Source organism: Neolamprologus multifasciatus, chromosome 16, assembly GCF_963576455.1.
Source record: "Neolamprologus multifasciatus chromosome 16, fNeoMul1.2, whole genome shotgun sequence".
Classification (NCBI taxonomy): domain Eukaryota; kingdom Metazoa; phylum Chordata; class Actinopteri; order Cichliformes; family Cichlidae; genus Neolamprologus; species Neolamprologus multifasciatus.
In genome coordinates, this window is record NC_140454.1 from 12,470,140 (window position 1) to 12,496,282 (window position 26,143).

Genomic DNA, 26,143 nt, shown 5'->3' on the forward strand with positions numbered 1-26,143 from the left:
ATTCACTGTCCTTTCATGTAAATCATATGTGGTCATCCATAGTGAATTGAGGTCTTGAGTTATTCCTATCAAACCACAACTTATCCTCAGAATACAAATGTATCGGTTTTTGGCTGAACTTCCTATTATAGCTGGTAATAAGAAAATTATTGTTAAAAATTATTAGGATAAGTAAAATGTAAATAATACACAAGCAATACTTTGTACTGTATCAATACTGGTTGTGCCTCAGTAATATTACATTCAAATATATGATTTGGCGGGGGGGGGGGGGGGGGGGGGGTGTTACAAAGTGGATATAAGTGTATGCATATAAGCCAAAACCAAATAGTAATAGCATAGTGATATACAAGTAACAATACAATCTGCTAATAATATAAAATGGTAACATTCATTCATACATTCTAATGTTTTATACAATCGTTTTAAAGTAGTAGTAACATAATAACGTCCTTTAATAAACGGGTCCTTTATCATAATAAGATACTATTACAATATTATGATGCGGAATTAATCCTACTTCATGTCCACAGCAAAATAATTTATTTCAAGGCAATAGTGTTAATATTATGTTTATTGCTGAAGCATACTACTTGGAAAAATGTGTGGTAGTTTCTAATTAATACCACGTTAACAAGCTGATAAAAACAAGCTTTAAGAATTGAGATGATTACCTGGAATCGTACGTGGTAATTTCTGTGTAATAACCAGGAATTCTACGGTGGCCCTGAAGTGCAAATCACACCAACAAATTGCTAAACACAACAACAAAATTGAGAGGCCCTGAAGTGCAAATCACACCAACAAATTGCTAAACACAACAACAAAATTGAGAAACACAAAAACAAATGGAGAATCACAAAACAAAATTGAGAAGCACAAAAACAATACTGAGAATCACAAAATCAAATTAAGAAGCACAAAAACAAAATTGAGAAGCACAAAAACAAAACTGAGAATCACAAAATCAAATTAAGAAGCACAAAAACAAAATTGAGAAGCATAAAAACAAAACTGAGAATCACAAAATCAAATTAAGAAGCACAAAAACAAAATTGAGAAGCACAAAAACAAAACTGAGAATCACAAAATCAAATTAAGAAGCACAAAAACAAAACTGAGAATCACAAAATCAAATTAAGAAGCACAAAAACAAAAGAAGAATCACAAAAACAAATTGAGAAGCACAATTACATTAAGAAAACCGGAAAGGGTAGGTACCAGTCGGCAACAGGAGACATCACTGATTGGACGTCCGCGCTGTTCATCTTTGGAACCGGAAGTTACTCTGCCTGTAGCGTATTTTTTTTCAAACATGAACATTAGCGGTGACCCAAACATAGCTGTCGCTATTCGAGAATATTTTGATTCAGGACATACATACGAGGTGATACTGGATATGCTCAAGTGTAATCGTGACATTTCAATTAGTATGCGTACACTGAAAACGCATTTAAAAGAATCTGGACTGTACAGACGAGGCAACTATTCTCCACTTCCTGAGGTGAGGCGTGCCATTTTGTCCGAGCTTCGAGGAACAGGACAATTGTTTGGATATCGGACCATGTGGCAAGTTCTCAAACAAAAACACAAGCTGCGTGTCAAGCGTGATGTAGTTATGAGGCTGTTGAGACAACTAAATCCTCAAGGAATCGCTCTGAGAACTCGAAGGAGGTTCACAAGACGCACGTATCACTCCATGGGGCCCAATTACATATGGCATGTAGATGGCTATGATAAACTGAAACCCTTTGGCTTGGCCCTGTCAGGATGTATAGATGGCTTTTCAAGAAGACTGATGTGGCTTGTGTGTGGAGCAACAAACAACAACCCGGCTGTTATAGCTCACAATTATATAAACTGTGTAAAGAATCTTGGTGTGATACCAATGAGATTACGAACAGACTTCGGGACTGAGAATGGGACTATGGCAGCAATACAGTGTACCCTCCGTCACGCGCACACGGACTATTATGCTGGATCGTCAAGCCACAGTTACGGATCATCTACTGGGAATCAGCGCATCGAGTCATGGTGGTCTTATTTCAGAAGAGGAAGGTGGGTACATTTGTGTCTGGTAGGTGTAAGCTACAGTGAAAGCTGATCAGATCGTTTTTTTTTTTTTTTTACATGCATTTAAGAAAATAGAGTAGCGTCCTGCTGGACGTGTTGAAAAGTTGGATGAGATAGACGTTAACAGCCGTCACTTTATTGCAGGAACTCAAAATGGTCACTGTCAGCTGTTGTGCCGAAATGATCATGCTTGCCTAGATTTAACGACGCCAATACAAAATGAAAAACTCAGACCAAACTCTCCACTCCTCACAATCAACACACAGAACAGAGTGAAAAGAATACAACATTTTTAACAAGAACATTACTGCAGGGTCGCTACAATATTTATGGAAAACTAATATGCATTACTTTGTTTGACATCCATTTGTGGCATGTTTTAAACGGGACCAAAATGTAACAAACCCTATAAAATGACCAAGAACAAAGCTAAATTGATTCTTAAATATTAATTATATACCCAGGTCTCAGTTTTGGATGGACTTTTTTGGAGACCTAAGAGACTCTGGAAACTTAAATGGAAGCCATGAACACCAATGCTTGCTGAGATTCTGCTTCAGAGGGGTTCTACAGAAAGACCTGGATGAATGCAAAGACCTCTGGAACAAACACAGGATCCGGCCAAGCAGACTTGCATCGTGTCCAGGGGGGATTCCAAACGAACTCTATCTCTTGCCTCACAGGTATTTGAGTTCTTAACAAAATGAATTAACCTTTTGCATCAAACTAAATGCAAGGTGTTGTTATTGCTTAAGTTGGTTAATATATATTCATAATTTTACACAGTATGATAGAGCAGTTTATAACATGTCACTGCATGCGTTGATTTATATAGTTCCATATTGTCAGCAAAAAATCCTTCACTGTTCTATTTTCATTTTGCAGATATGGTTCAAGAGACTGTGGATTTGCTGTTGAAGAGAGGGAACTGGATGTGTTTCCCGAGGAGGGGCTACCGGTTGGATTGTGTGGTGATCCAAACATTGAGGAATATTTACAACAGGCTGTACAACAAAACACACTGCAGCAGCCACAAGACTGGGAATCGGCCACAGAACTGTATTTGGCCCTGAAGGACATAGCTGGGTTTTAGATACCAACTGAACTTCAGTTTGTAATGACATTTGTCAGAGTTACTCTGACGAAGACACACACAGTGTCGAAACGTTAGTTTCTTTCCTTTTTTTGCACCTAATAAAACCTTTGGACTTACTTGAGTGCTCCAGCCCTTCTGTTTTTCCTTCATTTTTTAATGTTAGTAGTGTTTCCTTTCCCTCTTGCTAAATTGAATATAATATTGTTCATAATATACAGCAACTGGCATGGATTTAAATATTAACATTTAACCACAAGGAAACATTTAAAATTTTCTTTAATAAAACCATTTACAAATAGTGTCCAGCATTTCTGTCACTTTTCCAACATACACAATATTCGGAAAAAACAACTAAATGTTTAACAATATGGAAGTTGCTTGTCACATGAATGTGTTAAGTAGTGTGCCAACGGCAGCTGAACCTAACAGGGTAACTCAGTAACTGTAACTTGATGACCTTGCTGATTTAAGAACATCCAAATCCTGGAGCATTTTGAATTCCAAAGTCCATGTTGGCCTTAAAGATGCTGTATGAGTCACAGATGGGTAGCTTCAGAGTATTTGCACAGGTGTTTGCAACTGGAAAAGGCGAATCACTTAAAAACTGGATGCATGGTGGTGGTGTCATGCCTGCCGGTGGAACTGCCGTCAGCCCTGTGGCAAACATCATCAAATCTTCCAGGCACACTGCTGTTGCCTTCTCTGAAAGAAGAAAGTAAACACTGTAGTACATTACAGAAAATTAATTTCCTTACCTCTCCTTTCATAAAACTATAAACAAATAAAAACGGCCATTCAAACCTTCACAATCAAGGAGATAATCTGCCCAAAAGCCAAGTGTTAGGACCTCCTTATGCCGCTTGTTGCTTCCTGCTGGGCTGAGATCTGGTCTGAACATGCTCTCCAGTTCTGAAGCAGTCAGGGCCTTGGCAGAGAAGCATAGGAGTGGGGCCAGCACACTGGAATGTTGTTGCAGTGCACTTAAAAAATTCAGACTTTCCAGTCCATCTTTAAATCTGCAAAGGATAGACAAATAACTAAGAATTGGTTTATAGCTATAACTATTGCAGTCTTCTAAATTGTGTTTAAATGTCTTTACCTACTAGATCTTTCATTATAAATTTGGACAGATTTCAAATGCATAGAATCACTCATACACAAAAACAATTCATAGTGCTCAGAAATTAACTGTGACAGTAAAAAAAGAAGAGCTCATTGGGATTTCAGCATTTAAAAAAAAATAGTGCTTTCACACTGGAATAAACAAGTGTGTCAAACAAGGGATCACCTCTTTTTATAAATAACTGAAAAATTAATCATGTTGCATGACTATGATTATTATGGGTCATTGTGAACAATAAATGTATACTAAATTAGAGTTCTAGTGTCAAAAGGTTAATAGCGTGCGACAGTGGCTCAGGAATTAACTTGTTGTTCATCAGATCACACGGATGCTACTAAATCAGTTTTTTCATATACATCTGAAGGTCTGAAAATGTCAGTGGCTGCTGTGATGAGCAACTGGCCATCCTGAATTTAAAAGGAGTAATGAGTTTACCGTTGAATGACACTTTGGTTTCTTTCAAGGATGTACCATCTGAGGTACTCCTCCACAAATGCTTGTTTCTCACAAGGCTTGACGTTTCTGAGGCATCCAGCAGTTTGGAAGATTGTGCTGTTTTGCAAAATAAGATTATGCAAAGACTCCTCTGATTCAGCTTTCAGGACCTATAAAAAAAAAAAAAAAAAGGTTTACTGTAAGAAAAACAAAAATATAATTTTCACTACTTTTACGATTCATTCAAACATTGGATTAAAAAAATAATCAATTTGTTATTTCACTTGTGTTGTTGGGAGGTGGAAATCTGTCCTTTCAGATTACAGAATCTACCTTGAACCTACTTTCAAGATATGATCCAACCCGGATAACTTTTATCCTGATTAAATCTTTTAAACTGGCCCCAAGTGTCTTCTAAGTAAACCCATTCCCTGAGCCTAGGTAATTTTCTACCTGATGTAGAACTTTTGTGATCTCCTCATCTTGCACATCTTCTACAGTGGCGCTGAAACTCTGATTCCCTGTGATTTGGTTGACCAGGTTCTTGGAGAGGAAATGTGGTGCTGGTCCCCCATGCACAATGGATACAGCGATCATCTTTCCTGCTAAAAAGTACTCATCTTGCCTGGCAGCTGTTATACAGGGCACATAATTATCATGGTTAATTGCTATTAAATATGCTAATGAAAGAAATAAGCCAATTTTTATTAAAATTTCCATTGTAATAATTATGGAGAAAACATCCACCTCTTGAATTATATACAAGATAACGGCTCTCTGGAGGTCCATCAAAGATGGGGCGATTTCTCAGACTGCCCATAAGAAGTGTGAGGAATTCACGCCTCGGGCCACCTGTATCCAAACCTTCTTCAAAGCTGCCAGCATCATCATTAAACTTGATGAACATGTCGTAGTTGTCAGAGTATGTGCTGCGTCGAAATCCTCTAACAGCTCCATCCCATACAGCTGACCTTGATATATTGAACCTGCTGACCTTCTTGTGGTCAAGTTCCAGTGCCAAATTTGCAATAATTTCATGTGCCTGCAAATTGGTGTCTCTAAAAAAAAAAAGGGAAACTTATTTTTTAAAGGTGTATATACTTCTCTCATGATTGCATGATGTCTTGTACAGAACAAGATGGCGGTTAATTGGATTCAAATGTTTAAATTACTAACACAGGTTCTTCTGGGGGCTCAGCTTTGGCTTCGTTAGGAGTAGGATCTTCATCATCAATCACAATCGGTTCAAACAGCTGTGTGTAGTTTCTGCAGAGTGAAAACATGTACACAAAGTGTAGATGCAAAAAGACAAATGCATAAACATGCAGTTCCAGTTTTATAGAACGATTCTACTTTTTTTTTTTCTGAAGAATCTAATGTAAAAGAGTCAAACTACATACATTTATAATAATTGTGTGTATATATTTTGTGCAACCCTCTGGAATAATTACTCAAGATACAACGCACCTGTAACAGGAGCTCTCGACAGTGAGGCATTCAGTAGTGCCTGTATCGTTTTCTTCTTCCAAATCTATGACCTGGAAATACAGAAATGAGGATGAATGAAAATTCATATTTGACATTTTGATATTTTTCATATTGATAATTATTTTAATATAGGGAGCCTAAGTCTCCTCCCCTTCTGGTCTGCTCATGGGTCCCTGAACAAAAGAAAAATGAATGGAAGTGAATGGAGCTATAAAAGTTATTTTCTGGTCTGCTTTGCCTTACTCTCTGAATCACACATATGTTGTACTTCAATTTAAATAATAAATAATTGTGTTTCGACTATGTCTGTAATGTAATTTGAGATTTGTTAGCTTGTAAAAATTCGTCATTAAAATGACTACAAGTCAGATGTCGCAAATATGACGTCGCCTCAGAAGCTTTTCTCCCCCAGCGTAGCTGCTAATTATCACATGGCCAGATTTATAGTGGTTTTCTCCACATCATCCTGGAAGAAGGATTCGAAGCTCGCTAAACAAAACTAAGCTTTTCCTCTTCTCTGTGTCTGGTTCGATGATGTCAATTTTGTGAGACGAACATTTACATTTCGCCACGTCTTTTCAAACAAAACCTAAAATAACCTTTGCCACCTGTCGCTTAAGCACTTTTTGGCATCAAAATGTGTTTATATACTTCACGGACATCATATTTTAAATCCATGGCACACATCAAACGGGATCAGAAAATAATTTTTATTGGCTCATAGACTCCTATTTTTTTAGCAGTAGGGGACCCATGGTCCGGAAGTAGATGGATGTACCTTAGGTTCCCTATCCCAATAGATTATCTAAAGGTACAATAAGTAAGAATGAAATAAGAAGAACATCCTGTGGTCAAATTTGTGTACTGCAGTCTATCTTTATAAACAAACGAGTGACTCTCCCTCCTCCCGTTCCATGAGTTTCATGGCTACGGATCAGCGCCAGAAGATTCTAGATGACAAAGACGAGTCATACACAGTTAGTTTCAATGTAACCTTCCTTCCAACATGATTGAGACATTAGACTGCTTTGTGATTATTTCATGTAGTATGACTTATTGTACCTTTAAAGGGTGGATGTTATAATCTATTGATAGTATGAAAATTGAGGATGTGAAATGCATTGTATAATAACAATGAATGTAATAAGCAAACAGTGAATCATTATCTAATTGCAAAGTAAAGGCGGTGGAGATTGTCTGCTGCACTGTTTTACTAATAAAATAGTTTTTTACCTGTTGTACTTCATTAGCAAGCACAAGATCCCCAGCACCCTTCCTTAGAGAACAAAGAAAAGCATTATTGTTGTGTACTGTGAAAATATTAATTGACACTTTGAAAATATTTAAGCATCTTGATTAAGAAACAAGCAATACAAGTATTATGTAGTCCATGCTCCAAAAACCATATACAGAATGAATGACAAAAGTGTATATCTCATTAATACAAAGTGTAGGCAAAAAACAGTAAAAGATTACATGTTCTTAAAATATCACTTACTCATATTCTGCCGCTTTCTGTAAAGGACTGCTTTCATGTTGAAGTTCCCATGGCTGAAACAAACAAACAAACAAACAAACAAACACACGCACGCGAGCACGCACACACACACACACACACACAAAATGTATTTCACATATAACTATTAACTGTTTTACTGAACTGAGGCAAATGGTGGTGGCTAAACAACAAGAAAACTCTATAAAAAATTTTAAATTGTACTTACCAGTGTATCAGCAAGATCAAACTCAGAGGGCCTTTTAATAACAATCTCTGGGTCAGAGTCAGACAAGTCTGAGTTTTCTCCAACTACAAAACATGAAAACAAATCAAGCTAAGCTAACTAAATTCATACTAATGTATGAAACTTTATTTGATCATCAATAATAGATTAATACGAAAGGCATAAAGTTAGCATTGAAAACTCATGACTCAGTAGATCCAAAAATGGCTGAATTTCATGTTTCCAGGAAGAAACATAACATATACAACATAACATATACTAATTTAGGGAGCAATGGTGGCAGAGGAGTTAAAAGCCCGCCCTGTAATCAAAAGGTTGAAGGTTTGAGCCCTGCTCAGTCTGTCGCAGTCGTTGTGTCCTTGGGCAAGACACTTCACCCTCCATGCCAGGTGGTGGTAGTGGGAGGGATAGGTGGCATCTGTGTACAGCAGCCTTGCTTCAGTCAGTGAGTCCCAGGACAGTTGTGTCCACATTGTAGCTAATCACCAGCAATGTGTGAATGTGTGTGGGTGAATGACTGGTTTTGTTGTGAAGTGTCTTGGGGGGGGTTGTAGAACCCTAGAAGGTGCTATATCAAATACAGGCCATTCACCATTTTAATGTAGGTATGCTATTGACTTGGGTGCTTTATGCGTAATGTTATCATTTCACAATTTCAAAATTAGCAGTTGTTGAAACTAAGGGAATGTGTGTCAAAATCCAAACAAACATTAGCAGCTTACCATCTTCAAAGTCACTCTTCAAGCAGATGAAAACAGTGATTCTTTGATAAGGCTTGCCAACTTCAGCCTTATAAGCCTCAAGTGTAAATGGTCTTTGTGTTCCAGGGACAGTAATGACCTCAGTGCCATCCGGATACAGAAGAAGGAAAGGTCCATCTTTTAGATCTTTGTTAAAGTCCTTCATTTTTTTAACAGCTTGATTGAGCAGACTTGTGGCAGTAGCATCAGGGTCTGTTGTTAGGAAAATAGTTTTTCCACGGTATGGCTTCAAACCACCCTTTTTAATGGTCATCAAGCCGACATTTATCTGTAAGTAAAAAGACATGAACAATGGGCCAAGTAGATACTAATATGACTCTAAGCAGATCTATTCAAACTTGAATATTTATTAACTGCAAAAGAGGGATCTTCCTGACAACCTAAATGTACAATTACTCGTAAACAATTGTTCTTATTCTGGATAGCTTTACTACACTGAACATTTTTTACACAACTCCCCTAAGGAATAACAAAAGAATGTCATTAGAAAATTAACCTCAACTTGTTTTCAGACTGAGCTAGCCAAACTACCTGAACCTTTCTTTTTTCCTTTTTCTTTAAGCCCTTCCTCCCTTCAGAAAACTTTTGCCTCTCTTCATTTTTCTTTTTTCTGTATTCTATGAAGGTGCTGAAGGTTGGAGTCGGGCAGTTTGAGGTAGTCTGTGATGCTAAAGGGAAACAAAGGAAAAATGTACTACAATGTCACACATTAAAGACATTCATTCATGTGACATTCCATTGTCCACACAACACGCAAATAATGACAACACTGAATTTATCTCACTAGAAAATTTCTACCAAGGAATGACAATGCAACTGATACTATTGACCAATACAATTCTACACCAGTAAGTTTTAATGTATAGACACATAATAGTGTTAGTTCCTAAAGTTAACCAAACATAATAAATGAACTAATTTATTATCGTTTCAGTTGTGGAAATGCTCAGAGGACTGTTCCACGAAGCAAGCTAATCCCAAAAGCCAGGCTCACTCTGAAAATCCAGGCTCGATTGCCCCAAATTCGGTTCCAGGAACGAGGCTAACCTGCAGTCTTTCTGCTCATTCATTATGCAATATGCTTGTGGACAAGTCTGGTCCGTGGCACCCTAGCTGCGAGGTTTGTTAACACTAGAACTGCCCTCAAACCTTCACTACTAGAAAGGTCTTGAGCAGTCATTTTGACAGCTGCATGCATTTTCAAATGAGCCTCGATTTTCTGAGCTCGCTTAGTGGAACAGCCCTCTGGTCTGCTATGGTCTGGAAACAGCTAACGCTAGGCTAATAAATCAATAAATAACAATTATGCTTATTAACTTACTCAATGGGAGTGAAGTGTCTCCGATGCAAGATGCGTGATAAAGCCTCTCGCCACAGCCGCTGCAAAAGTTCGGTGACTCCTCAACCAGCTTTTTCCCACAGGTAGGACAAAACATTCCGCCGTTCTTCTTCAAACGAAATGCGCTACAGGCAGAGTAACTTCCGGTTCCAAAGACAAACAGCGCGGACATCCAATCAGTGATGTCTCCTGTTGCCGACTGGTACCTACCCTTTCCGGTTTTCTTAATGTAATTGTGCTTCTCAATTTGTTTTTGTGATTCTTCTTTTGTTTTTGTGCTTCTCAATTTTGTTTTTGTGCTTCTTAATTTGATTTTGTGATTCTTAATTTGATTTTGTGATTCTCAGTTTTGTTTTTGTGCTTCTCAATTTTGTTTTTGTGCTTCTTAATTTGATTTTGTGATTCTCAGTTTTGTTTTTGTGCTTCTCAGTTTTGTTTTTGTGCTTCTCAATTTTGTTTTGTGATTCTCCATTTGTTTTTGTGTTTCTCAATTCTGTTGTTGTGTTTAGCAATTAGTTGGTGTAATTTGCACTTCAGGGCCTCTCAATTTTGTTGTTGTGTTTAGCAATTTGTTGGTGTGATTTGCACTTCAGGGCCACCGTAGGGAATCAGCCCTGCACAATTCAGATATATTATACTACTATACGACTGTATAGTTTCTTTGTTATACTATACACCCATACATTTCAACATTACTATATATTGTATTGTATAATATTACTCAGTGATGATGTAAAATATTACTTGTTTACAAGTATTCTATGAGTTCACAGTTATAAAATGAATAATAATAAAAGACTGTTGTGGTAGCATCAGACACTGTATATTGACATATTTACAGTGTTGGGGAGTAACGGAATACATGTACCGCCGTTACGTATTTAAAATACAAAATATCAGTAACTGTATTCTGTTACAGTTACCGTTTTAAAAGGTGGTATTTAGAATACAGTTACTTTGTTGAAATGAATGGATTACACAGCGGTATTTGCCTGTTTCATAAGGCTAAGAACTCTATATTTTTGGTGTCCACGCCGGTGGATACCCAAACAAAAAACGCATTAAGAGGCTCTCGTGTCTGTGTCTGTCCGCATAATGACGTGAAGAAATATTTTTTAAAATTATTCGCAAAAATGATTTAATATGAAGGCAATACGCAGAGTGTTACAGGCATAGCCCTAAAGAATGTAGCCTCATGGGCAGTGTAGTCCGTGCTGCAGGGAGAATGGACTGCCATACCCGTTATGTGTCTGTGAGCGTGAGGGAAGGAGAAAAAGAGTTGAGTAAGAGATGTCACCAACCAGAAACGGGAGATGGAAGCATGTAAATATATATATACAAAGTTGACCCAGACAACAAAGTAAAGCTAGTTTTCGGCTATGAGCCCGACACGGAACCCGATGTATTAGACAGAGGTCCCTTTACGCTTTTATGCCTTTATGGTTCGGAGCCGCGGACCTGTTTTATACGGAGCCCCGCAGGGGACATGGGAGAAAAAAAAAATTAAGAAGGACTTTTGCGAGATCTCGCAAAACCTTTGCAAATATGTGATGTCTTGTAAACCGGGCCAATATCTGACGTTTACACAACTACATTCACGCCTCAAAATATCTTAAAAGTGTATTTTGTGACCCAGAAAGAGTAATATTACAACTAAGTAGCTGCCGCCATTGTTGGAATTCAACTTTTGCGAGATTTCGCAAAAGTTTTGCGAGATCCCGAGTTTGTTTTGCGAGATCTCGCAAAAGTCCGTCTTAATTTTTTTTCCTCCCATGTCCCCGCGGGGCTCCGTAGTTTTATATTCGCGCAGAATAGTTTTCTATATGAGATTGCTTCAAAAAGTGCAGCCTTACCTAATGTCCACCCTACTGTTACTCATTTATATTAAGATTTAAAAATCTAGTTGGTATGGCAAATAACCTTTGGTAAAATAAATAAATCACACAGCAATAGGACATTCATGTAGTTGTAAAAAGCATGATAATATATTAAGTAATCCAAAGTATTCAGAATACGTTACTCTCATTGAGTAACGTAACGGAATATGTTACAAAATACATTTTGGGGCATGTATTCTGTAATCTGTAGTGGAATACATTTTAAAAGTAACCTTCCCAACACTGCATACAGTGGGGCAAAAAAGTATTTAGTCAGCCACCGATTGTGCAAGTTCCCCCACTTAAAATGATGACAGAGGTCAGTAATTTGCACCAGAGGTACACTTCAACTGTGAGAGACAGAATGTGAAAAAAAAATCCATGAATTCACATGGTAGGATTTGTAAAGAATTTATTCGTAAATCAGGGTGGAAAATAAGTATTTGGTCACCTCAAACAAGGAAAATCCCTGGCTCTCACAGACCTGTAACGTCTTCTGTAAGAAGCTTTTCTGTCCCCCACTCGTTACCTGTATGAATGGCACCTGTTTGACCTCATCATCTGTATAAAAGACACCTGTCCACAGCCTCAACCAGTCAGACTCCAAACTCCGCCATGGCCAAGACCAAAGAGCTTTCGAAGGACACCAGGAAAAGAATTGTAGACCTGCACCAGACTGGGAAGAGTGAATCTACAATAGGCAAGCAGCTTGGTGTGAAAAAATCAACTGTGGGAGCAATCATCAGAAAATGGAAGACATACAAGACCACTGATAATCTCCCTCGATCTGGGGCTCCACGCAAGATCTCATCCCGTGGGGTCAAAATGATCATGAGAACGGTGAGCAAAGATCCCAGAACCACACGGGGGGACCTGGTGAATGACCTGCAGAGAGCTGGGACCAAAGTAACAAAGGTCACCATCAGTAACACACTACAACGGCAGGGAATCAAATCCCGCAGTGCCAGACGTGTTCCGCTGCTGAAGCCAGTGCATGTCCAGGCCCGTCTGAAGTTTGCCAGAGAGCACATGGATGATACAGCAGAGGATTGGGAGAATGTCATGTGGTCAGATGAAACCAAAGTAGAACTTTTTGGTATAAACTCAACTCGTCGTGTTTGGAGGAAGAAGAATACTGAGTTGCATCCCAAGAACACCATACCTACTGTCAAGCATGGGGGTGGAAACATCATGCTATGGGGCTGTTTTTCTGCCAAGGGGACAGGACGACTGATCCGTGTTAAGGACAGAATGAATGGGGCCAAGTATCGTGAGATTTTGAGCCAAAACCTCCTTCCATCAGTGAGAACTTTGAGGATGAAACGAGGCTGGGTCTTCCAACATGACAATGATCCAAAACACACCGCCCGGGCAACAAAGGAGTGGCTCCGTAAGAAGCATTTGAAAGTCCTGGAGTGGCCTAGCCAGTCTCCAGACCTCAACCCCATAGAAAATCTGTGGCGGGAGTTGAAAGTCCGTGTTGCTCGGCGACAGCCCCAAAACATCACTGCTCTTGAGAAGATCTGCATGGAGGAATGGGCCAAAATACCAGCTACTGTGTGTGCAAACCTGGTAAAGACCTATAGTAAATGTTTGACCTCTGTTATTGCCAACAAAGGTTATGTTACAAAGTATTGAGTTGTATTTTTGTTATTGACCAAATACTTATTTTCCACCCTGATTTACGAATAAATTCTTTACAAATCCTACCATGTGAATTCATGGATTTTTTTTTTCACATTCTGTCTCTCACAGTTGAAGTGTACCTCTGGTGCAAATTACTGACCTCTGTCATCATTTTAAGTGGGGGAACTTGCACAATCGGTGGCTGACTAAATACTTTTTTGCCCCACTGTATTTATGCATTTCAACTGTTTGAATGATATGTGCATTTGAAAACAATGGGAATGGGAAATAGGTTTCTGAATTTCTAAGATTTTTAGAAAAAATATGTGGTTATACTTTTGTTGCATTGCTCTTTTATGTGTGGAATATGATCAGCTTTCAGTGGATATTCATTATATTAGCATACTATTATTGCTATTCCTGCTAGTTTACATTGATATTGAATCCAATATTCTACATCATATTCATACTTATGACCTACAATCTTTAAAACATAAATAAATGTACATTTTGTGTTTATGTACTATTTGACATGTGTGTATTTACCAAACATAAAAATGTTCTTCTCAGTTGAAATTCAAATATTAACTTTTAGAAATGTTTTTCCCAAACACCACCAAACAAAAGGAAATACTGCTCACCTTTTCCACTGCATATAACGCCATCAGAGGTCTCACAAAGCTCCTTGCTCTGGGCATCGCTCATATCACAAGACCTGGGGAACTGGCACAGCTTCCCAAACCAGCCCTCCTCACAGATGCACCGTCCACATGAACAGTAACCGTGACCTGGCGGTGGAGGGCAGAAGGGCCTTCGTTTAAAAGGAGACAGAATATGGAGCATGGCCATGAGAAAACACTGCAAATACAAGAAAAATTAAAAAAAAAAAAAAAAAAAAAAGAGTAAAGCTTTCACTAGCAGCAAAAGTTGAGAGAAATGCCACAGGAGAGTAAAAACGACAGCAATAAAGAACATAAATACTGGAAGTTGACAGTGCAGACATCGAACCTTGACACTAATAGGCAGTACAAGGAGGCAGAGCTACAGGAAGATGAGAGAGAGACGCAGCAAGCTTATTGTATTTCCCCTGGGGACATGAAAGGAACTGTCATCACTGGTCTTGTCCTGTCCTTAATGAATCTCCAGTGCTTCAGAGAGAGATGAAAAACAAGAAATGCAATGGCAGACGAAAACACACAAATATTTTCACCCACACATAAAATCAGGGAAATGCACAGTAATTGACTGAAAGAGGCAACTGCTCCCAGGATGTCTAAATAGCTGTTAGCATCAGTGTGGTTTTGACAGCCACTATAACAATTATGTCTCCCATCTCCAACAGAAGTCTTGCATCACTCACACCATGCTTATGTTTAGATAAACGCGGTGCAGACCCAGTTGCATCATTGACTGATTCCTTTGTGTTCACATCTGGCAACAGATGCCAGGTGGTTACCAGAACACCCTTACCTTGCTCCAAATTGTTTAACGTAGAGGTACACAGGAGTGATCCAATCCACGGCTATTTGCTTCAAAATTTCTTTCTTTTTTTTGTTTTAACTAAAATCCTACAGAAAGGGAACCATTAAGAAATGAGCTGCTCTTAAGAGTTGTTAAACCACAACAGCAAAATAACAAAACAAAATACATTTATTTTTAAAAAATAGAATGGCAATGAAAGACAAAACACACACAACACCAGGGACATGTAACTGGTTAAAGGAAGCAACTGAGTACTTGGATGTTTAAATAGTTGTTTGCATCAGTCAATCAAACAGGTTGTTTTCAGATTTTTTCAGATTCAACACCACAAAAGTTAAACGATCAAGACTCCTATGCATATGTAAACAAACACAACCAAACTTAGTTAAATGGTTAATGTCACTGAATTTGAACAATTTTCAAGGCACAAATTTAATTTTTGTTTTGTTTTTAAAACCAGCACATTTTAGTCAATATTTATTTATTTTAATTCTGGTATTTTTTATCATTATTTTTCAGTATTATTTTGTTTTTATTTATTTATTAATTTTTTTTGCAGGAACAGCTTTTTACTATAAAATTCAATATTATATGATAAATACACAAAATAAGCCATATCCCCTTTAAAAAAATGTTTTGAAATATTTACTATTCAATTTTTAATAAATACCCATACATTATAATAGAATAATATTCCTTAGTGTTTTATTATTTTTCTTCAGGGAGTTTGGTTCAGATACAATATTTGTTCATTTGTTTCCAGAAACTGAGAAGTTCATTTCTACTTACTCTAAAGCCAAAGTTTCTCTGAGCAAATGGGTGAAAAAGAAAGCCATGCATGACTGGCTCAAACAGACAGCTTGGGAGAGTGGTTAATTGCTTTAAAGGAACAGAAATCTTGCCCTCATTCAATTAGTTTGCACCTGCCTTTCACAAAACTCAAACATGTGCAGCTGCCTTCACTTAGTACTTAGATATGCTTTTAATGGAGCATCTATCGCATTTCAGCATTTTGTTAACTTGGTATCAAACCCAGCAGATCTGTGCTACTTGCAGAAAGAATCAGTGCCACAAAGGGAAGAAAAAAAATGGAGCTGTGTGAGTATAGAGAGGAAGAGAAGAAACTAGTAAGAGAGAGCAAAAGATCTAAGCTGCCTTCTGTTTAAAAGCTGTTACCACACAGCAAGAATCTCTTTTGAGTCTATTTTAAACTGAACAATGAGAACAAGGTTTATCCTGATCCAATAGGGTGGGTGTTTGTATGTAGAAAATACAAACAAAGCAGATACCAGATATTAGATGTAATCGCAGACTGACAAGACTCCTATTATAATTTCCCTCAACTATAATTTAAAGTCACAAACTGTGAAAATTAGACCTAAACAGCCTAGCATCTAACCTCGGTCTCACCTCTGTAAATGTTATGTGACCACACTGTATTTGCCAGGCATTAGCACTTATTAGACTGTTGAAGCGATCACAGAGGTTAATTAATACAAAGAATGCAAGATAACCTCCGTTGTTCTTTTGCGTTTCTTTCATTTTTGATCATTATTTCACAAAGAAATGCATGATGGTATGTGGTATGTGATATTAATACATTTATTAACCCACCGCTTTATCTAAGATGTATTATTGTGACACCTGCTATCAATTTGGCTATGTTCTCAACCATTTTGGCTTATTTGCAGAACAGTTTAAAATCAACACAAGGAGCCAAAGCTAATGATGAGGCCAGTGTTAGCTTAAAGCAGCACATTTATTTGCAGCTTATTGTCTTTTGATTTGTTAATGTATTCTTTGATGTCTGTTCATTTTCAATTCCCATTGTCACTAAAGAAGAATTTAATGCTGCATTTGCTTGACAAGTTGCAAATGGGACAGCTGGCATGACATTTAAAGGTTGTAGTGGTCATTTTCAAGTGCACCAAACAGCATGTCAGATTCAAGACACCATGAAGATCTTGCACTATCAAAGTAAGTACAAAGTGCACAACAGACAGAAGGATCCAAGTAGACACAGTGCAGGTATCTAGCAACATCCTTGTCATAAAGAAACTTTCACTGTAGATATATTGACATGATTTCAGTGGTTTCAGTAAACCTCGGTAAAATCTGGAGATTACTGTGTGACTTTGTGGGGCATGGAGCTTTCATAATACCCACTTAATACCCACAGCTAGAAATCTGGCTAAACATGAATGTGGGAGCCGACATAATGACCAGCTTCAGACTTTAACTACTGTTCATGTCAATCCAAACATCAAAGTAATAATTATGCATGTAAAATCTGGACAGTTTAAAAGTTCAACACTCAGACTTGGCACTTAATGATACAATATGAAAAGAAAGCAATTTATTGCCTTAAGCTTGAGGGCCTAAGATGTTCTTTTATAACAAAATCCAGTCACGAGTAGCTCCAGTGAGATTAAAATAAACAACTCCAGTTTGGAAGAGAAATGAAACACAATTATGTTATAGCCAATTCAATCATCTAAGTACAAGGTGGCCTCTACACTTAAGAAAGTCCTGTGTGATCTTCTGTTCAGTATGACTGACCACCCATGTTTTCTATCCCATATAACACAAATATGTCTTTGTCATAGTGAAGGTGTAAAAAAAACGATGAAATTATGGACCAGAAGAAAGAGTGGACTGCTTTAAATTGCAGTGTACAAAGTAAAAATTTTGTCTTCTTGTTCTTTGTTTTTGGATACAACCCTCATGAGTCAAGTAAGGACCGACCTGACTGACAAGCTTGTACAGCACTGACAGCACTGTACCATGACTTATGAAGTTTCTTACAAACCCCCTTAAAACAAAGCTCCTATATGTTTGATCCTAACGTGTCACCTTGTTTCGAGTGCCTTTCAGCTTCTCAAAATACCCAATGACTTCCGCAGGCCTTTCAGTATACAGACATAATTGTGGACCTATTGTTCGTATGTATGCTTATGTTTGTTTGCATGTGCAGCAGTGCTGGAGATCGGCTAACCCAGAAGGCTCCTCAAAGATTGTCCCTGGACAGCCCAACAGACAATGAGTGGCCGTAATCCAATCAATACTACAGAAAATTACCCTCAGATGCTGCACTGCACCACTAATGCAATAGTGAGACAGCTCACTAGAACATTAAAAAAACTCTCTACCCTGGAAGATCCACATATTGATATATGGTAGCAGTTAGACAGATCACATGTGAATTTAAGAGAAAAGACTAATAGTTTGAAACTTTACTGACTGAACAGTGAACTGAGTTTCAGTAAGTACCTTCCCTGTTTGGTATACATGTGAAGGAAAAGCTCCTTGCTGTTGTTAGAAAGATATTAATTTGAAAAAAAAGAGCTATTATTTGGAAAACCGTGTATGTGTCATATTTTATCACTTTTCCAGCACTTTCATTACAGCAAAGGACCCAAAAAGCAGATCTCCGTGTGGTGTATGTATCCAAAAAAAAAATACTCTGAGTCATGTGGAGTCAAATTAAAGAGGCTTTGTGATAATCATTGATATGACTCTCATGACCTGCACTACAATCCTTTTTTGTCTTTATCTGGCTTCTGCCAGTCTCTCTATCTCTCTGTCTTTTCTCAAGCTCTAGCATCTACAATGGGAAATATCAAATTCAACTGAGCCTGTAATGTTTTAGTGTGAGCTATTCACTGCAGCATCTCTGCCTAAATGGCTCAGATTATGAGCGCCAACTTCCCGAAACCTCAAACAGAAGCTTCGGCGGCTGAGAGAAGTTTCTCTAAAATTAGGCTCAAGGGTGTAGAGGGTTGTGCCTGTGGATATCAATGAGAGCAGACAGGATCACGGTGCACTGATCTTCAAATTTACAAACGCTACCGGCAAAGTTTCAAAGACCTCTTAGGGCACAACAAAGACTTAATGTGTGTGTGTATGTGTGTGTGTGTGTGGGTCTGCGTGTGTTCGCTTACCTCCACAGACCTCTCCACTGATGTCCTCGCACTGACGGTCATCACACTCACAGTTTTTGCCATGAACACGACTGTCCCCAGGTGGGTGGCAAGTACACTGTCCACACTGGCACTGACCTAGAAAAATAGAAACGTCTTCTCACATCTGAGCAGTTGTGTTGTGTTTTTAATAGAATAATCTTTCTTTGTCGGAAGTTCTTTATATAATCTTGTTGGGATTTTTTTCTATTCACTCTGTAATTTTAGGAAACTGATTTGCATACTGGCTTTAGTGTAGAATTTACCCCTGGGATCTAAGTTATCATAGGTGCTAACCCTATATTTTGGAAAAAAGCTAAACTGCTGCTCACACTTATAGTGGGGGAAGTAATCATTCAAGCCCCTTCTGAAGTTGCTCCCTTGCATTTATGGTAGTTTCTTTATAACGGAGAAAGACTGAATATCAGCCAAAAATCCAGAAAAATAAAACGTATAGATTCATTTGCATGTCACTGAGTAAAGTAAATATTTGATCCCCTACTACCCGGCTTGTTTTAGCCAGTCTGGCTCTGCGCCCGTGTGGCAGGCAGATTACAGATCACTCAGTTAATCAGTCAATTACAGATAATCCTGATCTCACTCCAACCTCTCCACAACCATGGGCAAAGATGGTGGGATGTCAGGAGGTCAAAGGATGTCAGGGCCTGCAGAAGGCTGGAAAGGGCCACAAGACCTACAAGAAGCTTGCTGAGAAGGTGACAACTGGGGGTGTGATTATTCAGACATGGAAGATATATATAATTACTATCAATCATCCTCCGTCTGGAGCTCCATGCAAGATCTTGCCTCATGGGATAAATGGTAAATGGATTGGTTCTTAGAAAGTGCTTTTCTACTCTGCTGGGACATGTTGTACGAAACATGAGCCATGTTTTATACAACATGCCCTATTAACCCATTCATACGAGCACTTCTATGTAAGTGCTTTCCATCTAACATTCATACAACTTGGAGTTAGCATCTTGTCCAAAGATATTTGGCATGCAAACTGGAGCAGTCTGTGAATGACCATCTTTGAACAGAGGGCGGGGCTTACAACACCAACTGTTTTGAGATCCCTTCCCAGACGCCTTAACGCCCACTCACATCCTGGGTCATTTAACCTCAGTAAATCACATGATAGGATGGGGCTAGGTTTCACAGTGGGTTCACCCGAAACCTTGGCTGATTGGGACCCACACCCGTTTTCACACCGTGGCTCGTGTGATTAGGTAGAGGATCAATAAGGGGTCCATGACCCTCTTGGGGACACTCCCATAGGGCTTAAAATCTGGGACCGTCCAACAATTGCTCTTAGAAGTGAAGAAGCTTCTTGGATAAGAGGTGAAACATCTTCAAGGAAACTTAAAGAAGTACAGACTCTTTTCTTTCCAAGCTCCTTAGACTACAATGAGCTGGATGATTGAGAACCTTCAGACATAACCTAAAATATTTAGATGGTTTCTGTAAAGAGGAGCGCACCAAAATTCCATTGAGACGTGTGCAATCTTGGTGACAAATTGGTGTCAAGCTTTGATTGATTGATTGAAGTACCAAGTCATGTTTTGTGTGGGGATCAAATACTTATTTTGTTCAATTACATCCAAATCAATTTATAACTTTTAAGCAATGCATTTCTTTCTGCATTTTTGGTTGATATTCTGCCCCCAAACCCCTCCCCTAATTTTAATCAAGCTACCATTAAAATTAGAGACTGTTTATATATATATATTTTTTTAAGTGGGCAAACTTACATTTTCAGCAGGGGATCACATAATTATTCCCCCCACTGTACAGACTCTTTTCAAGCAACTGCATAAACAGCATGCTAACACAAAACTAGCAAACAATCTAACTGATATTTAAGCTGCGTATATGTCAACCACAGCTAAGCAGCAAGAGCCTGATCTAGAAACAGCGATAAGCAATCAGACTTGTAGCATTGTGGCCCCAATTTCTACTTGTACCTGTTTCTACACTGGGATCACAGTGGCGATTGCTGTGAAGCGCCCTTTGGCCTGGTTTCCAGCTGTGCTGTCAGCTTTGTGTTAAAACAGAAACACTTAAAAGAAAGATCACGTGTGTCCTCATTAGAATGAGGATTTGTATCAGTGTGTGGGACCATAGGTAAGATGAAAGTACAGCCAATGTCTGTAGACTTTAAAGGAAACAATAAAAACCTATTTAGTCTGTACCAAATCTTAAAATTAGGTAATTACAATCTAAGATGAATATATTGGGACATGACATCATTTATTTAACAAAAACTAAGCAGAAATGCGGAAGCAGTGTGTGTATTTCGGAATTAAGGCTACGCTAATGCGTTTTAGTTTAAAAATGCATCATTTTCTCTCCGTTCTGGCCTCCCGTCCACACTGAAAGACACACAAACACACACAATTGATGGCTTTTAAAATATTTCCATTCCCCGATGCTGCAGACAAAAGACAGTTCAGAAGGGTAACCTGCCCACCAAGAAAAATAATTGCACAAAGGGAATTTCTTGGTGCAATAAAGACAGATTGATCACAGCACACACAGTGCCCCTCTTTTTCTTTTCTCTTGTTTTTATTGAGCTGGGTATTTCCTTTTTTTGCTCAATCATTATTCACTCTGAGTATTTTCCCTGTTTGTTACCCTGCGGAGTACATTTTGTGTTTAGTGCCACCAAATTAGACCTAAAACACATCCATATTGTGTATGTGCCTGCCTTATCTTTCGATGACTCACTGGGGGAAATTACAAGACAGCTACTCGAATGACAGCGTCATCTAATGTGTCGTCCATGTCACATCACTGTCACTTCTTATGACCACGCACTTCAGCATGCACAGACACAAACATAACAAGCTCTCGTCCTTCTTCACATACAACATACCACCATCTGCTCAGTGGACTCAGTTACCCTAGCAACCGGTGATGTCATAACACCCCTGCCTTATTGATTATTTCCATGGCCGTCAAGCCATCCACCAGTGTGAGTGTGTGCATGTGTGTTCATGTTTCGCGTGTGTTTCTTGCTAAAGTAAATGACACATTCATGTGCATGTCTTAAGATCATTTTCATTCCATTTTTGAAAAGTTGAGAACTAACAGATACTGCTCAAGAAATTAAAGGTAAACACTTTGAAAACACCTCAGATCAACAGGAAAAAGAAATCATGTTGGATATCTATATTGATATGAACCGGGTAATATGCTAGGAACAAAAGGATGCCACATCATTTGATTGAACTGAAAATTATCAACCTACAGAGGTCTGAATTCAAAGACACCCAGAAAATCAAAATTAAAAAATGATGCAGCAGGCTAGTCCATTTTACTGAAATTTCATTGCAGCAACTCAAAGTAATACTAGTTTATATAGTTTACATGGCCCCACGTGCTTGTATGCATGCGTGATAATGTTAGGGCAAGCACCCAATGTCATGACAGATCGTGTTCTAGTTCTTTTTTTTACAATCTTAATAATATTAAAGCTTAGTTATGCTTCACCACAGCACAAACTGTGCTGTGCTAGGGTATATATATATATATATATATATATATATATATATATATATAAAAAATATATATATATATATATATATATATATACACATATATATATATATTAAATCACGTCAAAAATTAAATCACGTCATTCAACTTCAAAAGCAAAAATGTTCTTTGAAACCTCCTCCTAGATGCTGACAGATGTAGTTAAAGGCTGAAATCCTTGGAAATCTGTTTCATTGAAACCATTGAACAACAGCACTCAGATTCAAATTTGTCAAATTTTGGCTTCATCCTCAACTATCACATCCTCGTGAATTGGCTGGATTCCAGTCTAACGTAGCAATGAAACTATGCAAGCTGAATTTATCGGCTTTCATGTTTAGAGCATACTGCATGTGAGTTATTTGCACATATGGGTTCGTTCAGGGTCGTTACCTAGTCAGGTTAAAGGTCTGATGTAGGCAACATTTGAAGAATTGAATTGATAGATCTGACCACCGATGCATGCAGTGTGGACATTGCAATATTTAAATATGCTTACATGCACAAACTAGTATGATTGATTATTCCATGACCACATAACTTCAATATTGTTAAGATTTTAAAATCATAATTTTGACATCAGTTTTCCGTGTTATCAGAATGCGGAGCTGAGAATATATTGTACTTACTTAAACATACTCTTACATGATTTGCTGTGATTAGCTTGAGGACTGAACCATAAAGTAGTCTACAATCCAGCTGCTAGGTTAATTCAAGCATTCACCCTATATAAATCATGTACTTGATATGTATTAAACAGATGGCTACAGAGACAATTTTATATATGAACTTTAAATTTAAGCAAAAGGCAGGGCCACAAAATTGAACAGAATTCAGAAATGTCCCATCTACACTGTCTCATTCATCACATTTTCAAACAACAGCAAGTGGGCATAGGAGCCCATTGTTATGCCAAAGTGAGCACCAAAATTGTGCTGCACTGCCTGATCTGCATAAACACAACCACAGCTGTGACATTCCTCTCACCACAGAGCTGTGAAACTGACAAACATGCAGGCAAAAGTGCAAAAAAAACCTCTTGGATTGCATCTACATTATCCGCTCTTTGCACCTGGAAAAATAAAAAAAGCTCAAAAATGTTGATTTAAAGATTTAAATGTAAAATCAAATGCACTGCACAATATATTAAACAACACGTGACCACAGTTAAAGAGTGCTTTCAGCATTGTCAGTCCGGTTTTCGCTCCTGTTTAAGGTCTTTTCACTAAATTTCATTTTCATTTCAGCAACAGCTGCAATGAGTCCTCCAGCACAACAGGTATAATGCATTAAGCCTAATGATGGCCCCTTATGTGCTCATCCTTTGCTCATATGTCCTATCCCGTGGTGTGAATGAAAGCATATTTCAAAACCTTGCAAATGACACAACAGTGTAAGATTAAAAACATTTTTTCTACTGCAGAAGGAATGTGCTATTAAATGTTAAAAAGTAGCACACGCATACAGTGAATGTCTACTACAGGCCACACTAGAGAGCAAAGAAAGGAATCCCAAGAATCAGCAAAAAGATGTTGAAAGCAGGTTTTTCCTTCAGGACATACCAGAGTATAAAGAATGTACTATCCACAAGCGTCTTGTCTCCATCTTTCAGGAAGAAAGCTCTGAAGCTGCTGTTTCAAATTTCAAGGCCTTTCCTCTCAGACTAACATCTGTACCAGCCTCATTCATCCATGCCTAAGTGATTTTCTGTGTCTGTCTCCTTCAGTTTCTCTCTTTCTCGCTCTGTATCTTCCCTCCCACCTTGCTTCCTGTCTTCCTTTTTATTGTTTACATCTTTTGACATCACAGTCATGCAATGAACACATTCTTTCCAACCGTTGTGAGTTTCTAAGCACTACATCAGTGCTACAGACAGAAAGTTATTTTTGACAATTAACTGTTTCCCTCGGCAAGGGTTAGAAAATCGCAGCCTAGAACTGTACCGTATCTCATAGTTTCCAAATCCTAATTCTCATTTAGGTGTATGAACAGGAAACGAACAACAGTGAGATACGTTGCCAGGCTTTAAACTCTTACTGAATGGGCTGGAAACTTTTTTTTTAATGCAGTTCTGAAAGGGAAGCATTCATGAATCCCATTAATTGTTCCATTGCACTGTGTAAATTGAAGTTTCATTTGTTGCAGCTTTTGGAGATAATTTAAAGAAAGTATAAGAGGAATTAAAGTTAATTGACTCTCTGTGCACAAGTTAATCTTTTATGGTTCATTATGTGGTGGGGAACGCCATGTGTCCTCAATCACGCCATTGGTTTGAGGCCGTCTGCCTGACACAATATGTAATGAATCGGTGACACATTAGAAAAAGGGACAAAATGGTTCTGTTTTGCCTGCTCCCTTGTTGTTGTTCAGTTGAACCTTGTGATGTTAACTTTTCTGTAATTTGTTGTCTCCATGGTAGCAACCGTGCACTCAGGTGTAATCAGCAGCTCCTTCGCCCATGGGTGAGAGTATAACATGCAGTACAAAGCACACATATCCTCCCTTTCCATTTCCAGCAGCAGAAAAGCTATACATCACCCCCTGACTTCCCACACAGTCAAATGAATCAATGCTTCACATTAACCCCTGACATATCTGCAGAGTCCGGAGACCAAGCAAGTTTTGTCCTTGTAGAATTGCCCACCACCTATATTATTAGGTTCAATCAGTGTGCAACCAACAGAATAGCAAAGGCTTTACTGTACCATCTCCCGAGGTACAGACATACTGCCAGGTATTTCACAGAAAAATTACAACAGTGTTTAGATACACTGAACAATGGCTTACGCAGCACTGTAAAGCTGATTGATTAAGGTTGCTGCATCAGTGTAAAAAGGTACAAGAGAAGACACCCAAGTGTATGCAGCAGACTACCAGACAATTTGTCTTATTAACAAATGGCTGTAGCATCCTTTAGAACAATGCAGGCTGTCAATGCAAGGACAACTGTGCATTGTGCATTGTTAACTTTGGATGATGGTAAGAACTTGTTGTTTTTTGTTGTCTGGCAATGTGCATTACTTGACTGAGACTGATGATCAAAGATTTTTTGGTTTGTTTTCTTTTTCTACACCTCGCCAGAGACTTTAAATATAAAATCAAATTTGAGATACACACTATGAATAAAATGAGAATAAAAGCTATTCTTAATTTATGGAACTATATCTTCTTCTTTTAGGCGCACTGCTACGCTCCTGGATATCGTATCATCACACGCTGGCTGAATACTTTGCACAAAAATGTGAGAAGTCATGAATCAGGAACGGTTTGATAACTAATGAATCATTAATGAGTGGCTCCTAAATAACTGTAACTACTCAGCAGATGTTGACTAGAGAACAGAATGTGAGAGATCATGTATATGAATCATTTGATAATTATTAGTTCATACAGTTCTTTCTGCATAAGCAGTTTCTGACTAACTCTGAACTCGTCACATGCTACAAAACATGGAGGATGTGTATATGTCTTAATCAGTCTTCTTTTGTGCACCCTCTGTAACGTGTCACGGTGTGTGCTGAATAGTTTTAAGTGAGTCAAATTCAGTAGCAATGGAGCGTTTATCGTTTTCTTCCAAATACCAAACACCTGGCAGGTTACTA

At 38.3% G+C, this 26,143-nt stretch overlaps 2 protein-coding genes and 1 long non-coding RNA gene across 5 annotated transcripts in view; 1 reads left to right on the plus strand and 2 right to left on the minus strand.

The window, feature by feature from the left end:
- itgbl1 (integrin, beta-like 1) overlaps window positions 1-26,143 on the minus strand; it is a 68,816-nt gene that overhangs the window by 9,175 nt on the left and 33,498 nt on the right. Inside the window, exons 8-9 of one of the 2 annotated variants that reach the window (XR_014869745.1) lie at window positions 18,984-19,100; window positions 14,202-14,371 (exon numbers count right to left, since the gene is read on the minus strand). Coding sequence is in view for 1 of the 2 variants with exons in the window: in XM_085134966.1 (XP_084991092.1) it covers window positions 14,202-14,348; window positions 18,984-19,100 (264 nt within the window). In the remaining variant the exon portion in view is untranslated. The remainder of the gene's footprint in view (window positions 1-14,201; window positions 14,372-18,983; window positions 19,101-26,143) is intronic. The other variant, XM_085134966.1, reaches the window with a different exon arrangement.
- Window positions 713-3,062, plus strand: LOC146500384 (uncharacterized). Its single transcript, XR_014869747.1, has 3 exons — window positions 713-2,058; window positions 2,538-2,756; window positions 2,959-3,062. It is a non-coding gene; the product is annotated as an uncharacterized LOC146500384 (long non-coding RNA).
- LOC146500385 (G2/M phase-specific E3 ubiquitin-protein ligase-like) lies at window positions 3,431-10,384 on the minus strand. Of its 2 annotated transcripts, XM_085134961.1 has the most exons (13): window positions 10,040-10,384; window positions 9,250-9,386; window positions 8,680-8,986; window positions 7,940-8,022; window positions 7,714-7,766; window positions 7,449-7,491; window positions 6,195-6,265; window positions 5,904-5,993; window positions 5,475-5,785; window positions 5,181-5,359; window positions 4,728-4,897; window positions 3,971-4,185; window positions 3,431-3,871 (listed from the first exon to the last, which is right to left on the minus strand). In XM_085134961.1, the coding sequence occupies exons 1-13, from the start codon at window positions 10,227-10,229 to the stop codon at window positions 3,636-3,638; spliced, it is 2,085 nt and encodes a 694-aa protein (XP_084991087.1). In that variant the 5' UTR covers window positions 10,230-10,384; the 3' UTR covers window positions 3,431-3,635. The 2 variants fall into 2 exon arrangements, with proteins under 2 accessions (XP_084991087.1, XP_084991088.1); XM_085134962.1 differs by lacking the exon at window positions 9,250-9,386 and having other exon boundaries at window positions 10,040-10,178.